This window comes from Aulonocara stuartgranti (assembly GCF_965226115.1).
Source record: "Aulonocara stuartgranti genome assembly, chromosome: 8".
Classification (NCBI taxonomy): Eukaryota; Metazoa; Chordata; class Actinopteri; order Cichliformes; family Cichlidae; genus Aulonocara; species Aulonocara stuartgranti.
Genome location: NC_138959.1, coordinates 16,826,021 through 16,839,360, shown reverse-complemented (window position 1 = coordinate 16,839,360; position 13,340 = coordinate 16,826,021). Strand labels below are relative to the sequence as shown.

Below are 13,340 nucleotides of genomic sequence, written 5' to 3'. Positions count from 1 at the left end.
AACCTATTTTGAAATACATTTCGTAACAGTGGTACGCCCTTAATTTCTGCTTTTCCTTATTGTCACAAGTTTTGATATTTTTAACATCAGTTAAAGAAAAAATGTACTTCTTCACTTGTTTGCTTTTTTTCATATGTGCATTTATATTTTTCAGGTGTATTTATATCTGAATATATACTAGTGTTCAATTAAAAAATAAAATAAAACAAACATTAAAAAATAAAAATAAAGAATTTAAAAAATAACCACCTGTAGCAAAGGTGAGTGCAGGGTCATGAATACGTTGGATGGATGAAGTATGACGTCACAGTGGTGTAAAATGTTCTGTTTTTTGTAGCCCTGCACAAGGTAGTAAGGCAGATATATTAAATTTATTATCTCTGTATCTTAAATCCAGTTTTACCATTTTCTAATGGTTTATAATCAAGCGTTTAGTTTGTTTCAGTAAAACTATTTATGAAAGACTTTTTCAATCAGTGAATTTCAACAACAAAAAAATTATGCTATTTACAGCTAGAAGCTAACTGAGCTAATCGCACATTTAATTTGTATTAGCAGAGGCTAAAACGCAAATACAGTAACGACCATCACTAAAGTATTTCTGGATGATATTATTTCACTACATGATTTATAGTCCTTGCTGGTTTTTAATACTACAGTTTTTTTCATTAAAAATGTTGCTGTCTTGTGTGTATTTAGTTGGAACACTTATAGCTTTAATTTACTTTTCGTTTGTTCAAAGGCCTGTAATGTTTTCAATATTTTCACCCATTTATTATTACAGAATGAAAAATCAGGAGGCACAAAACTTGTCTTACCTGATGAGAACAGTGTAGCATGAATTATCCAGTCCATTGTGTTAGTCCCATGAAAAATAATTCAAGCGTTTGTTTGGGGGGTTTGTTTTTTGTTGAGAACACACTGAGCAGTTGAGTGTTCTGCTGAAAGTATCACAACAGTTGTTGAAACCAAAATGCAGAAATCATAGGGTGTGATAACAAAGGTAAGGCAACCATTTAAAGCAATTCTTTGGCAGGAGGAGTCACAATGATGACAGCACTGTCAGTAGTAGACAAAGGTGGCAAAATACCGACGTTCCTTGCTTAAATAAAAGTACAGATACTAGTGTTAAAAATAGTCCAGACTTAAATAAAAGTGAAAAAGTACTGGCTCTGAAATGCACACAAAGTAGAAAAGTAAAAGTAGCTCCTTGAAGAACATTTCTACCACCTCTTTTTATTGAAATATTGCTAACCGAACCTTCTACTGCATTAATGTGATAGAATATAAACTTTATTTAAGTCTAAACTTTAATTCTAATAAAGTAATTATATTTCACAATAATTTCAGTTGAGAGGGTGAGTAGATTTTCTCAGTGTCCCAGCTGTGATCAGGCTGTGACCTGAATTCAACAAGAATTCAACAAGATGTCCTGGTTGATTTTCATCCTCTACACTAACACCGTTTATGCTGTCTTTATATTCTACACTATCGGCCCGAGTCTTGCTTTAATCATGTGTTGTGCATCTTGTAGCATGGGGTAACGAGAAGCGATTAACACCTCACGACCAGCTCCCGATCATCAACCGTATGGTCGCAAGAAAATCAAACCTGTTTGAAATCCTGTTGCCCCTCATGAGGGTATCAATGCAACCTCTCAGACTGCGCACGCACAAACACAGAATAGAAGTGAAACAGACGGAGTAGCACGGCAGTGCAGCGTGTGATCTGGACACAAGTGATGGAGGCACAACTTGTAGAACATTAGCAAGCTCATCCGAGCCTTTTCGATGTGGCCTCACAAAATTATCACGGCCGCACCAACCGTGAAAAGAGATGGACATTGCTGCTCAATTGCAGCTGCCTGGTCAATGTTTTTCATTAGCAATTTAGCAAAGTTGATGGTGGTGTGTGTGTCTGTGTGAGTGAAAGACAGAGAAGGAGAGCGAGAGACAGCTTTTGTGTTATAAGCTTCATATTATCACTTCATGTTATAGACGCAGTGTGAGCACTCAGGTCGCATCAGAACATTGGGCTGTATAGTGTGAGACCCTGCATCATGACCAACAAACTTCTAATCCCTGCATTTCAATCGTACAGTTTGAGCAGGAGCTGACCAACGCGACTGAAAAAACCGAACAGTGTATGCCCAGCTGAGTTTTCATTTTTTTCTGTTTAGGGTCAAATTGGTTTGATGTGTCAAGGTCCACAGTGACATGAAATAATAACTCTCCTCAAATGCATCAAACCTAAAGTAACGAGCCCGTTTTGACGTAAGGAGTAGAAAAACACTGGGAGTGAAAGTCAAAAAGTTGTCAGAAAAATAATTACTCAAGTACAGAAATGAATTGTCTGTACTTCATTATTTCCCACCTCTAGTAGTAGATAATATGCTGCATGTTTTTAAAGGTGATTAATTTAATACTGCCTAGATTTCAAAATTTTCTTAATACTCAAGAATTTGGAAAATTGTAATTTCATTCTTTAGGATGATATTCCAGGCTCTGATGCTTTAAGAATAAAGATATATAATACAAGACTTGATCTGTGTTTTGTAATACAAGTTGAGAAAGAGCACAGAGGTTGAAGAGGCCACTACCCTCTTACACATCTAGACCTTTCTTCCTTCTTTTTTCTAGTCTTGTAAGATGCATCAGTCTAACCTGGCTGCTAAGACTTGTGATGGCCAGGTCAAATATTTTTAGCATATTGTTTCTCAATGTAAGATTGCAATTGCTGAACCACACCTTTCTTTGAGTACAGCTAGTTTGATATTCTAGCAAACATTTTTTTTAAATACATGTGCATAAAATGTTTTGATTTTAGGTTGAAATGTTACATTTAAGTAAAAAGCAACACAATCTCATTTTTGACATTTATTTTGTTACTGACACAGATGGTGTGGATATTTAAAGCTGTGCTCCTTTTTCCTTAAACCCAGCTGCTATATAATATCTCCATCTGAAAACCTACTCCAGACTTTAGAGGGCATTTGAACAATAATAAGTTTGTTATTCAACTGAAAATATTGGCAAATTTACTTTTACGAAACTGTAAATTTAAGAGCAAAACTTTTAATCAATGAGGTTGCCGGCCTGTTTCCTGCCACATATTATCTATCTCTTTTTATAAAACAGTACTGTGGTGGTAATGTGCAAATCAATATTAACACTTAGTAAACAGATTTGTTATTTCATTTCTTCATCGACATCTTAAACCTGTCTTGGCAGAACTTTGGTTTTTACTGAAGTGAACTGGTTCTGTTTTATTATATAAATCATAGGGCAGTTAGAGCCCTCTAACTCCCTCTAACTATGATTGAAGCATCACAATAATTTGCCCGTTTAGTACATCTACCCTATAGCATACAAAATTTAATGTATCTAATTTTCTTATATTTCCCCTGTGCTGTCTACTTCTTCTTTCCTTTTACATTTCTAATGTTTCATGAATTCTTGCATTCCTTGGCTTCACTCCTTGTGTTTGCAGTTTTTCTCAATCGATTGGAGTCAGTTCTAACCACTCTTCATGCAGTTCTCAAAACAGTTAAGGCATTTTTCATAACAAAGAGTCACACTACAACAATCATTGACATTTCTCAGAACATGAATACTCAGTAAATCCTTTAAGCTCTGTGATGAATGAATAAAAACGTTTCACTTCTGACCTGACATCTAGGCCTAACGTATAGTACAAATTTTTACTTTGAATTTTTTTAAACTTTACAAAACTGATGAAGTGGAGAAAAGCAAAATTCATCATTCATCATATAGTTTCATCGTGAAACCAGTGGTGGTCCTAGCCTGTTTGGCCCCTCCCGGGCCCCTCTTCTGGCGCTCCCCTACCCCCCCACACACACATATACATACATAAAACATATTAAGGATTGTACATTGGGCCCCCTTTCCCTGGTGGGTCGCGGAGTGTGGGGGTGCCTACTGGGGTCAGCGGGGGAGCTGGCCCCAGGGAGGGGTCACTTGCCCCTCCCTTCCTTCCCTCCCCATCTCCAGCTGCCTCCCTCTTCCCGCTCCACCACAACCACCCACACATGCAGGACCTTGGAGTAGGGGTATGTCACCAGGGTGCAGAGGAGGCTACCCCCCCCCCCCCCCCCCCCCCCCGTCCCCTTCTGGCTGCCTCTGCCTCAAGTTTCTCCTCTTCTTTTCTATTTTTTCTAAACTTAGCACCTGATGACTTTGAACTGTTCTTGTCCATCTTCCATTGGTTTTAATTTTGCACTCCAGTATGAAGACAAATCCCCCATATTGAGGATCGCCACTACTTAACCTAATAGACCTACACCTTAGTTCACATATTTACTTTGTCTAAGGTGTATTTCTGGGATTTCGCACAACCCGGGATTCAAATCATGAATACATAATGGTCTTGGATTTACATCATTATGAATGAAATGTGCTCTATTTGGAAGCAGCCGGCCCCCCTCCCTTTCGACGGGTTGTGTGTGAGACTTTAAATCATCAAACTGTAAATTATACATTTTAAATTGTTATTGATCCCTTTACCCTGAGTCCTAAAGCGTATATTTATTTTCTTACTCTTCTTATATTTATTGTTTGTTTACTTGCACTGCTGTAACTGCAGCTTTGTCATCTCGTCTCTCTATATACTGGACTGTATATAGCAGAGATGACAATAAAGTTTACTTTGACTTCAGCACAGCAGCAAGCAGGCGCACCGAGGGCTCTCGCACTCACTTTTCGTGTATAGAATTTCAAAGAAAAACAATCGTTGTTTTGTTTTTATTTTGCGAGTTGGTTATTAGATGCCGCTCCAGCCAGCCAGAGAATCCCACTGCAGCCCCGCCCTCTCCTCCCTGTGCCACAAGCAGGAGGCGTACCTTGCAAATGGAGGGCGCCCTTACTCCCAGCAAATGGGCGATAGAAAACCGAACAGTGCTTATGCCATCCCCAATATGCGCTGGCTGATGTCGGGGCAGCATGAGTATGAGCAATTTTTTTTTTTTTTTTTTTTGCCGATGCCCGTGATGCCGCCCCGGGCAACTGCCCATGTCGCCCGTATCAAAAACCGCTACTGCATGAAACTATATTTATTAGAAAATATATACAATCTGAAAACCTATAATCAGCTATTGTATAGTGCAGTAAAGTCACACTACATGCATTTAACAACCACTTCATTAGGTACGCCTGTTCCACTGTTCATTACAGTAATCCAAATATCCAATCAGCCTTTGACATCACTAGCAACTCAAAGCATTTAGGCATGTAGACATGGTCAAGACAGCCAGCAGAAGTTCAAACCGTGCATCACAACAAGGAAGAAAGACGACTGAATGTGGCATGGTTGGTGATGTCAGACGGGCTGGTATGAGTATTTCAGACAATGATGATACTGGGATGTTCCCACATAATCATCTCCAGGGTTTACAGGGAATGGTCTGATATGAAATAATGAAAAATACCTTGTTGATGTTGGTTACTGAGTGTGTGCTTGGTGTTCATGTTGTTTTGTTTCTATTACTATTGGAAGATAAAGGTGACAAATTTGTAGCACCTAGATTGTTTTCTATTTAGTCAAAAGTTGGTACAGAATGCCTATAAAGGCATTCGAGCCTTTATATTGCAATATTAGGATACAAGGGAGACTAATTGTTGGGTCTGTGTTTCCACAAGCCCCGCTAGTTTAGAGACATATTCCTCATGAAGAGCTCAAGACATAACAGAACATCTTCAACCGGTTTTTCACTCGCTAACGAGGGAAGTTTTCTGATGAGTCACTGCCGTATAGAGAGACAGAATGATCGCAGACAAGAGTTGAATTCATGGTTTGAATTCTGTTTAAATGTTTCAGTATCAATAATATGACAACGATCTTGATGACCATTTTCTCGGTAAAGAGCTATTTCTTTTTTCAATAGCGGATTTATTTTGCTTTCTTCTGTTAACCTTATTACAGGCACAATAAAATAAAAACCTTTTATCTGATTATCTGACTAGTAACGGATTGCATTTCTATAGCGCCTGGTGGAGGCAAGCTACACCAGTGCTGGTAATGAAAAGGACTTTCTATTGCTTGTAACCTACAGGCCGCCCACTCATCTCCTTGTATGTGTAATAAATAACTCTTAGTGAAAAAAAGCCCCGTGCCCATATTCAGAACTCGGTCCTACTTAAACAATTAAACCTATTTCACTCTCGGATGAGGTATTTTGGTTTTGTGAGGTAGAGCTTTTCTTCATTTTTTTTTAAAAATGGTAAATGGCCTGTATTTGTATAGCGCTTTACTAGTCCCTAAGGACCCCAAAGCGCTTTACACAACCAGTCATCCACCCATTCACACACTGGCGATGGCAAGCTACATTGAGGCCACAGCCACCCTTACTTTTGGAAGTAATTTTACAACAGGTTCTCATTAGCAGACAATGCTCAATAGACAGAAAATGGCCTTGTTTTACCCACACCGCGGGTCAATAAGATCGGTTCATCCCGGTCAATTACCTCCGAGAGCTCAGGATGCTTGAACTTCCTCCGTCGGGTACCATAAGCGTATAAGCAAAACCCCAGAGAACTTATTATTTTTTAAAAGAAAGAGAGAGAGAGAGAGAGAGAGAGAGAGAGAGAGAGAGAGAGAGAATATCGATGTTATGTCCCCCCCGAAGGGGTCTAGGCATGCGAGTGAGGGGACCAGTAACAAATGGGTCCAGAAGAGAAAGAAAGGAGAACAGACAGGATTTTTTAGTAAATAAAAAAAGTCTTTATTATAGATAATAAACTTAACATAAAGAGCCAGCAACGCCGTTTTATCAATAACACTTGGAAAAAGGAAAAAGGCTAAGTGTGCAAAACACACAAGCCAACCTCTCTGAGGTAATTACTTTAATAAACTGGTTTTCAAGAGTTTCAGATTATTCAATTAACTGGCCAAAATCTACAGTTCTCCCCATTAACTGCTCCTTCCATAATTCTTCCTCTGCCCCACTGCAGTCCGGAAATATTAAATATTTAGGTATTAATGTCTCTCCTAAGCTTTCAGACTTAACTAAATTAAACCATATCCCACTTCTAAAGAAAGTAGAAGGCGATCTGACTAGATGGAAATCTTTACCCATATCACTCATGGGAAGGGTCGCCACTATAAAAATGATGATCTTGCCAAAAATAAATTACTTATTTTTGATGATCCCTAACAAACCATCACAAGATTGGTTCAGATCTCTGGATTCATATATTTCCAAATTCCTTTGGAAAGATAAACCCCCGCGTATCAGCTTAAAAACGCTACAAAGAACCAAGGATAGAGGAGGATTAGATCTGCCTAATTTTCACCAATACTTCTTAGCCAACAGGCTTCAGTTCATCTCAGAATGGTTAAAACATACCTTCTTAGTTGAGCCTTGGCTAGATGTTGAACAGGCACTATGCAAGGATCTAGAGATTTCAGACCTACCATTTATTAGCTCAAACATCAAAAGACATGAATGCTTTAAAAGTATCAACATCAGCTTTTCTCTGACAGCATGGTGGGAGTTTCTAAAAATAACGGAGTCTTCATTAATCCCATGCAAACGTACACCTATCTGGAATAACCCTGACATATTACAAAACAATAATATGATTAATTTCCCAGAATGGAGTTGTAAAGGAATTAAATACTTAGAACATATATTAGAGGGAACAGAATTTATTCCATTTGACAGACTAGTTGCACAATATGGGATCAACAAGACAAGATTTTTAGAATATCAACAAATTAAATCCATAGTAAAAAAAAAATTTAACCTCAGTCAAGTTGAATTACAAACACCACTAAGTGCGGCACATTTTCTTACTCTTAAATCCCCCAAATTATTATCTAAAATATACAGAACACTTTCTAAATTAGATGAATCAATATCCCTTCCTATTGCAAAGTGGGAAGCAGATTTATCAGTCAGCTTAGACCAAAACTTCTGGTCTCAGATTTGCTCAAAAACCTTTAAATTAATTAAAAATCCCAGTCTGCAATTAATACAATACAAAATACTACATAGAGTGCACTATACAGGTCATCGGATGTTCAAGATGGGCTTTACATCTTCCAACAACTGCTCACACTGTCAAGGCAATACACCAGACAATTACATCCACGCTCTTTGGTTCTGTCCACCAGTGCAAAAGTTTTGGCGCGAGATATGTGAAGACTTATCAAAGTGTCTGAAATGTAACATTCCAACTTCCCCCTTAGTGTGTTTACTGGGCAGCTTAGATAATGTCACTTCAGAAAAGAATATAGCCCATATGATTTTCACTGCCCTATGCATAGCCAAGAAAACAGTCCTCATGAACTGGAAAAATAAAAATAATCTTAATTCTAACCAATATAGAAATTATCTATTAGATTACATTAGTCTTGACACAGCCTCTGCCACCACATCAGATCAATTGCTCTGGGCTCCTTTTATCAGCTCCATCACCTAGTGGGGGTGGGGGGTCATAGTTTGGTCCCGCCTTCACTGTTGTGATTGGTGTGGGGGTAGGGACAGGCTTAGGGCGTCGGGGGTTCCCCGGAGGCAACTTCCTTGGGGGGCTCAACCCGGGGTAGCAGTCATGTCCGGTTGGGGGCTCTGTTGGCTCTCAGGTGACTGTTCCCTCGCGGCTGCGTGCAGCGGGGCTAGGGGAGGGTCTGTGCTGATGGACGTGGGTTACTGACCTGGTAGCCTGGCTGGCCCTGGGTGGGTCCGGGATGGGCGTGAGGTTCTGGGGGTGCTCCGTCTCTGGGCTGGAGCCCGGGCCGGGCCTTGGGGGCTTGGGTCCTGGTTGGTGTGTTGCCGGGGTTGTGGGCGGGTGGGTGCATGGGGGCCCAGCCCTGGAGCAGGGTGCCGCCGGTGCGTCGAGCCGCCTGGGGGGCTCTTCACCTGGTGGGGGAGATGGTCACATCTTGCAGGAGCTCTCCTCTCTTCAGGAACTCTCTCTGCAGGAGGGGGAGATACAGGAGAGGTGGAGGAAGATCTCAGCCTGGGCGTTTACGGTCTTATGTAGTCTGGAAGATGAGTGGATGGTGGGGTGGGTGCAGTTTTCTCTGTGGTGGGGTTGGGTGGACTGTCCCGGGCTCTGTGGGGCCGGGGGGCGCTGCTGCACTGGGCCCCGGTCTGGTTGGGCCTGGGCCCCCTTTCCCTGGCGGGTCGCGGAGTATGGGAGTGCCTACTGGGGTCAGCGGGGGAGCTGGCCCCAGGGAGGGGTTACCTGCCCCTCCCTTCCTTCCCTCCCCATCTCCAGCTGCCTCCCTCTTCCCGCTCCACCACAACCACCCACACATGTAGGGCCTTGGAGTAGGGGTATGTCACCAGGGTGCAGAGGAGGCTACCCCCCCCGCCCCGTCCCCTTCTGGCTGCCTCTGCCTCAATTTTATCCCACAACTTAGACATTCACATTATTCACACTCTCATTACACATACATTTAGGATCTTGGGGGTGGGAACAATCACGGAGTCCAAATTACCATCAGGGTGTACACCTCACCCCTGGCGTCGTTGCCCACCTCTCAATTTTAAATACACTTAGACATTAAGGGCTATCAGGAGGGACTATGCGCTTACCTGCTGCTCCTTGGCAGGTAGCTCCATGCCCTCCTGGGTTTTAATTGCACCTTAGAACACACATGCATCAACACTACAATGAGCGGGTGGAGGGAGGTTTGGAGTCTTCTCCCACCCCCGTTCTCTGCGGCCTGCTGGAGCGGGAGGGCTAGGAGAAGTTGGCCGTCCGACTGCGGTCTGGGGTGTGGGGCCTCCCTGCTGCTACGGAGTCGGGGTGGTCTGCCTCTCCCCACCGCAGGAAAAAGGGTAACACCACCTGGGTCTGGGTGCAGTTCCCCCCTCCAGGGGCAAGGGTACCTAGACCCGGTTTGTAGAGTACGCTTGGGGAGTGTGATCGTGTGTACAGCGTCTCTTTATGTCTGTCTCCACGTTGGTTGAGTGTGGAGTAAGTGTACATGAGAGCATGAGGGTGGGAAAGAAGGTTTGTGTCTGTGTGTGCCTGTATGTCTGTGTCTATATGTCAGGTTGGGTATCAGACGCCACCTCTCTGGGGACACCTCAGGCCCTCCAAGGTTTGGAGGCCTATCTCCACCCACCACCACTTCCCCTGCCGGTGGCGGACTCCCTCAGGTGTCGGTGCGTTGGTGGTTCTTTGTGTCTGGGGGTGGGTGTCCAGGTACACACCGGCTCACTCCTTGGCGGCCGCTTATCGGGGCCTGGAGCCTGGGGCTCGCTCGGGCCCCTTCGGAGGTGGGGTGCCCCCGGCCTCTCGGCCTGGGGCTCGGTCACTCAGGCGCAGCTGGGGGCCGGCGGAGCTCATGGGCGCGTCACTGCAACTCCCCCTGGCTTCTGCTCCGCGGCTGCTGAGTGAACCCTCATCTGGGACTCTCCTCAGCTCTTACTGGAACAGTGGCGCGGCTGCCCCTCTGTTGGTCTTCCATGGTCTCTTGTGTTCTGGGGGCCTCTGGATGTCTGGAGTTTTGACCTCCTCCATACCCGCTTCACACCCTGAAGGACGGGGCTGTGGCCCCCCCACACTCCCTAGCAGATCGTTACATGGAGAAACCTTTGGAATACAAGCATGCTGATCCACACAGGTGTACACACGGGTGTTCACTGCTCGTAGACCCAAATTACACCTTTCTTGGCCGCTACTTCGAAGCACATCTGTCCTGGGTGCTGCACAACAACATTGAATATTTAGTATTTACTGCTGTTTACACTTAGCTAGATTAATGCGATGGTGTTGTGTTTAGTATGTTGCTTTGTTTTTTTTGCTTGTTTTCTATTTTTCTCTCAACAGGTGATCCAGGAGATTTTTTTTCTCCCCCCCCTTTCTCACTGTCCCTCTCCCCTTCTGTTTTTCCTTTCCTTCCTCTTTCTTTCTTCCTTTCCTATCCCTCACTCATGTCTGTCCCGTCTGTAAAATCTGAAAATAAAATATAATAAATAATAAAAACAAAGATCGACCAAATGGACCAATACGGCAATGCCACGATGATCCATTTGGCAAAGTAAATCCATTGGGTATCCTTGTTGGTCTTCAGACAACAATTCTGATGGCTAAAGAACCAAATGGGACAGGCAAAAAAAAAAAAAAGGAAAAAGGAAAAAGGTTGCAGCAACACAGAACACAACAACCAAACAAACAACTCCACACCAAGAGGAGGCACTTCCAGGGGCCCACAAGCTCACCCTGCCGCTAGCAGCAGCTAGCTTTACTGCTTACGAGGCCGACAAGCCCACACTACTCACGTGAAGAAGCTACTCTCCCCACTGCTCCTACAACTATACACCATAGGTAGGACAATCACACACCTAACACTCAAAGCGGAGACACCAGAGAACGCCACTCTCCCACATCCCCAGCTTATATAACCTCAGAGAGGTGATTGCTGACTGGGCCCAGGCGGTAAATGAGGCCAATGAGCAGCAGCTGTGTCCTGGGGAGAGAGAGAGCAAGAGAGAGACAGAGGGTGGAGCAAGAGAGGAGGAGGCGGAGAAAAACACCACGCCCACACAAGGGCAGGTTCAGGAGGCCCAGCTAGGGCCGTAACAATCGATCAAACTTTTCTACAACACGTTATACCACTCCAGGTCGGGAGAGGCTATATAGCATGGACCGGTCGGATTACTACGCCGGATGGAAGCATGACCGGAAGCGTGGCAGGGACTTTCCCTTTGACCTTCATCCTGCTCCATGATCAACCCTTAAATGTTTCCTCAATATTGCTGTAATGTAACGATGAAGTTAGTTTTTTAAGATCAGACAGGGGTCCGGTCCCAAAACATTCCTTACTCACCGAATTAGCATCTGTGGCACAAATAAGCTTCAGGGACTGACTTGTTTTTTAGAACCGACCTTTTAGAGGCCTTTGACAATTGGATGTTGGCTTAATTTTTACCCAAAGAGAAATTTGACCCTCACAAACTAATATCAGAAAAACAAAAAAATTATACTGTTTAGGTGTGGTAATCACTTACATCAACTTTGATGGGTTTATTTCTCAGCCATTTATTCTGAAAAGAATAAATGCGGTTGTCCGTTTTTCGCATCTCCGACTGTAATAATATCGCTTAGAGAGTGGTTATTTGTTTGCTTTATGGGCGACGGGCGTCTGACTCCTTCTTGCTAATGAGAAAACCCGCTTCCCTGTTGTAAAAGCAGCTCTAAAAAAAGAAAACTCTTTCCCACGGGGGTGGGGGGGAATTGCTTTAATAAAGTTATTTGAGTTCTGAATATGTGTGCGGTGCTTCTTTTTCACTAAGGGTTATTTTACATGTACAAGGAGATGAGGCCTGTATGAAATTCTTTGCTAGGTTACAAGCATTAAGAAATACTAATATTAATTAGAGGGGTTGTTGACTCCTTCTTGATGTGTGCAAAAAAAGCCGTTTTCTTTTAGGGTTTCTGTGTTTTTCTGTCTATTGAGCTTTTTCTGCTACGAGAAAACCTGTTGTAAAAGTAGCTCAAAAGAAAAAAAACTCTTTGCTTTGGTCTGAGGAGTGGCTGCACAAAACCAAAATACCTCATCAGGGTGTTTTAATTGTTTAAGTAGGACCGAGTTCTGAATATGTGCGCAGTGCTTTTTGGGGTTTTTTTACACGTACAAGGAGTTGCGGCCTTTATGAAATTCTTTGCTAGGTTACAAGCAATAGAAAGTCCTTCTTTTCATTACCAGCACTGGTGTAGCTTGCCTCCACCAGGCGCTATATAAATGCAATCCATTACAGGTCAGATAATCTTAAAGTTTTTTATTTTATTGCGTCTGTAATAAGAAAGTAAAAATACATCTAAAGCCGCTATTGTAAAAAGAAATAGCTCTCAGTCTTTACCAAGAAAATGGTTATCAAGATCTTTGTCATATTATTGATGCAATTAGTGAAACATTTAAATAGAATTCAAACTATGAGTTCAACTCTTTTCTGTTAAAAACTAACTGCTGCGATCATTCTGTCTCCCTATAGAACATGATCTCCACTGACTCATCAGAAATCTGCTGTGTTACCCCCCCCTGAACTTTCCATGCCCCTGGAATGACCCTCCTCTGATCAGAATTATCCCTCAACCATCCTCCCTCCACCGACCCCTCCCTCTCTGGACAAAACATCAATTTTTTTCCCCGCTGGATCCGATTAGTCACACATCTGGAATCGATTAGACACTTCCGGAGTACTTCCGGTAAGGTCAAAAGGTCGAGGTCAATCAAACTCGCATTCTTGAGTGACACAAGCCATAGTGTTATTTTTTTGATATTCATAGATTTTATCAGGCTCATCTAACTTATATTTATAGTGATATTTACTAAGCCTCTGAATTACTTTTTAGAGTGTATGGAACTTG

The 13,340-nt window shown here is 42.7% G+C and overlaps 2 protein-coding genes across 2 annotated transcripts in view; one reads left to right on the top strand and one right to left on the bottom strand.

The window, feature by feature from the left end:
* Positions 1-999, bottom strand: part of LOC309712310 (integrin alpha-M-like) — a 32,458-nt gene extending 31,459 nt beyond the window's left edge. Inside the window, exon 1 of the mRNA XM_082543021.1 lies at positions 819-999. Within this exon, the coding sequence (XP_082399147.1) occupies positions 819-855 (37 nt within the window). The 5' untranslated portion in view covers positions 856-999. The remainder of the gene's footprint in view (positions 1-818) is intronic.
* The window catches only part of LOC309712302 (uncharacterized protein), a 31,913-nt gene extending 18,758 nt beyond the window's left edge, over positions 1-13,155 (top strand). The window contains exon 2 of the mRNA XM_082543011.1: positions 12,965-13,155. The gene's annotated coding sequence lies outside the window, so the exon portion shown is untranslated. The remainder of the gene's footprint in view (positions 1-12,964) is intronic.
* The last annotated feature ends 185 nt before the right edge of the window (positions 13,156-13,340 follow it).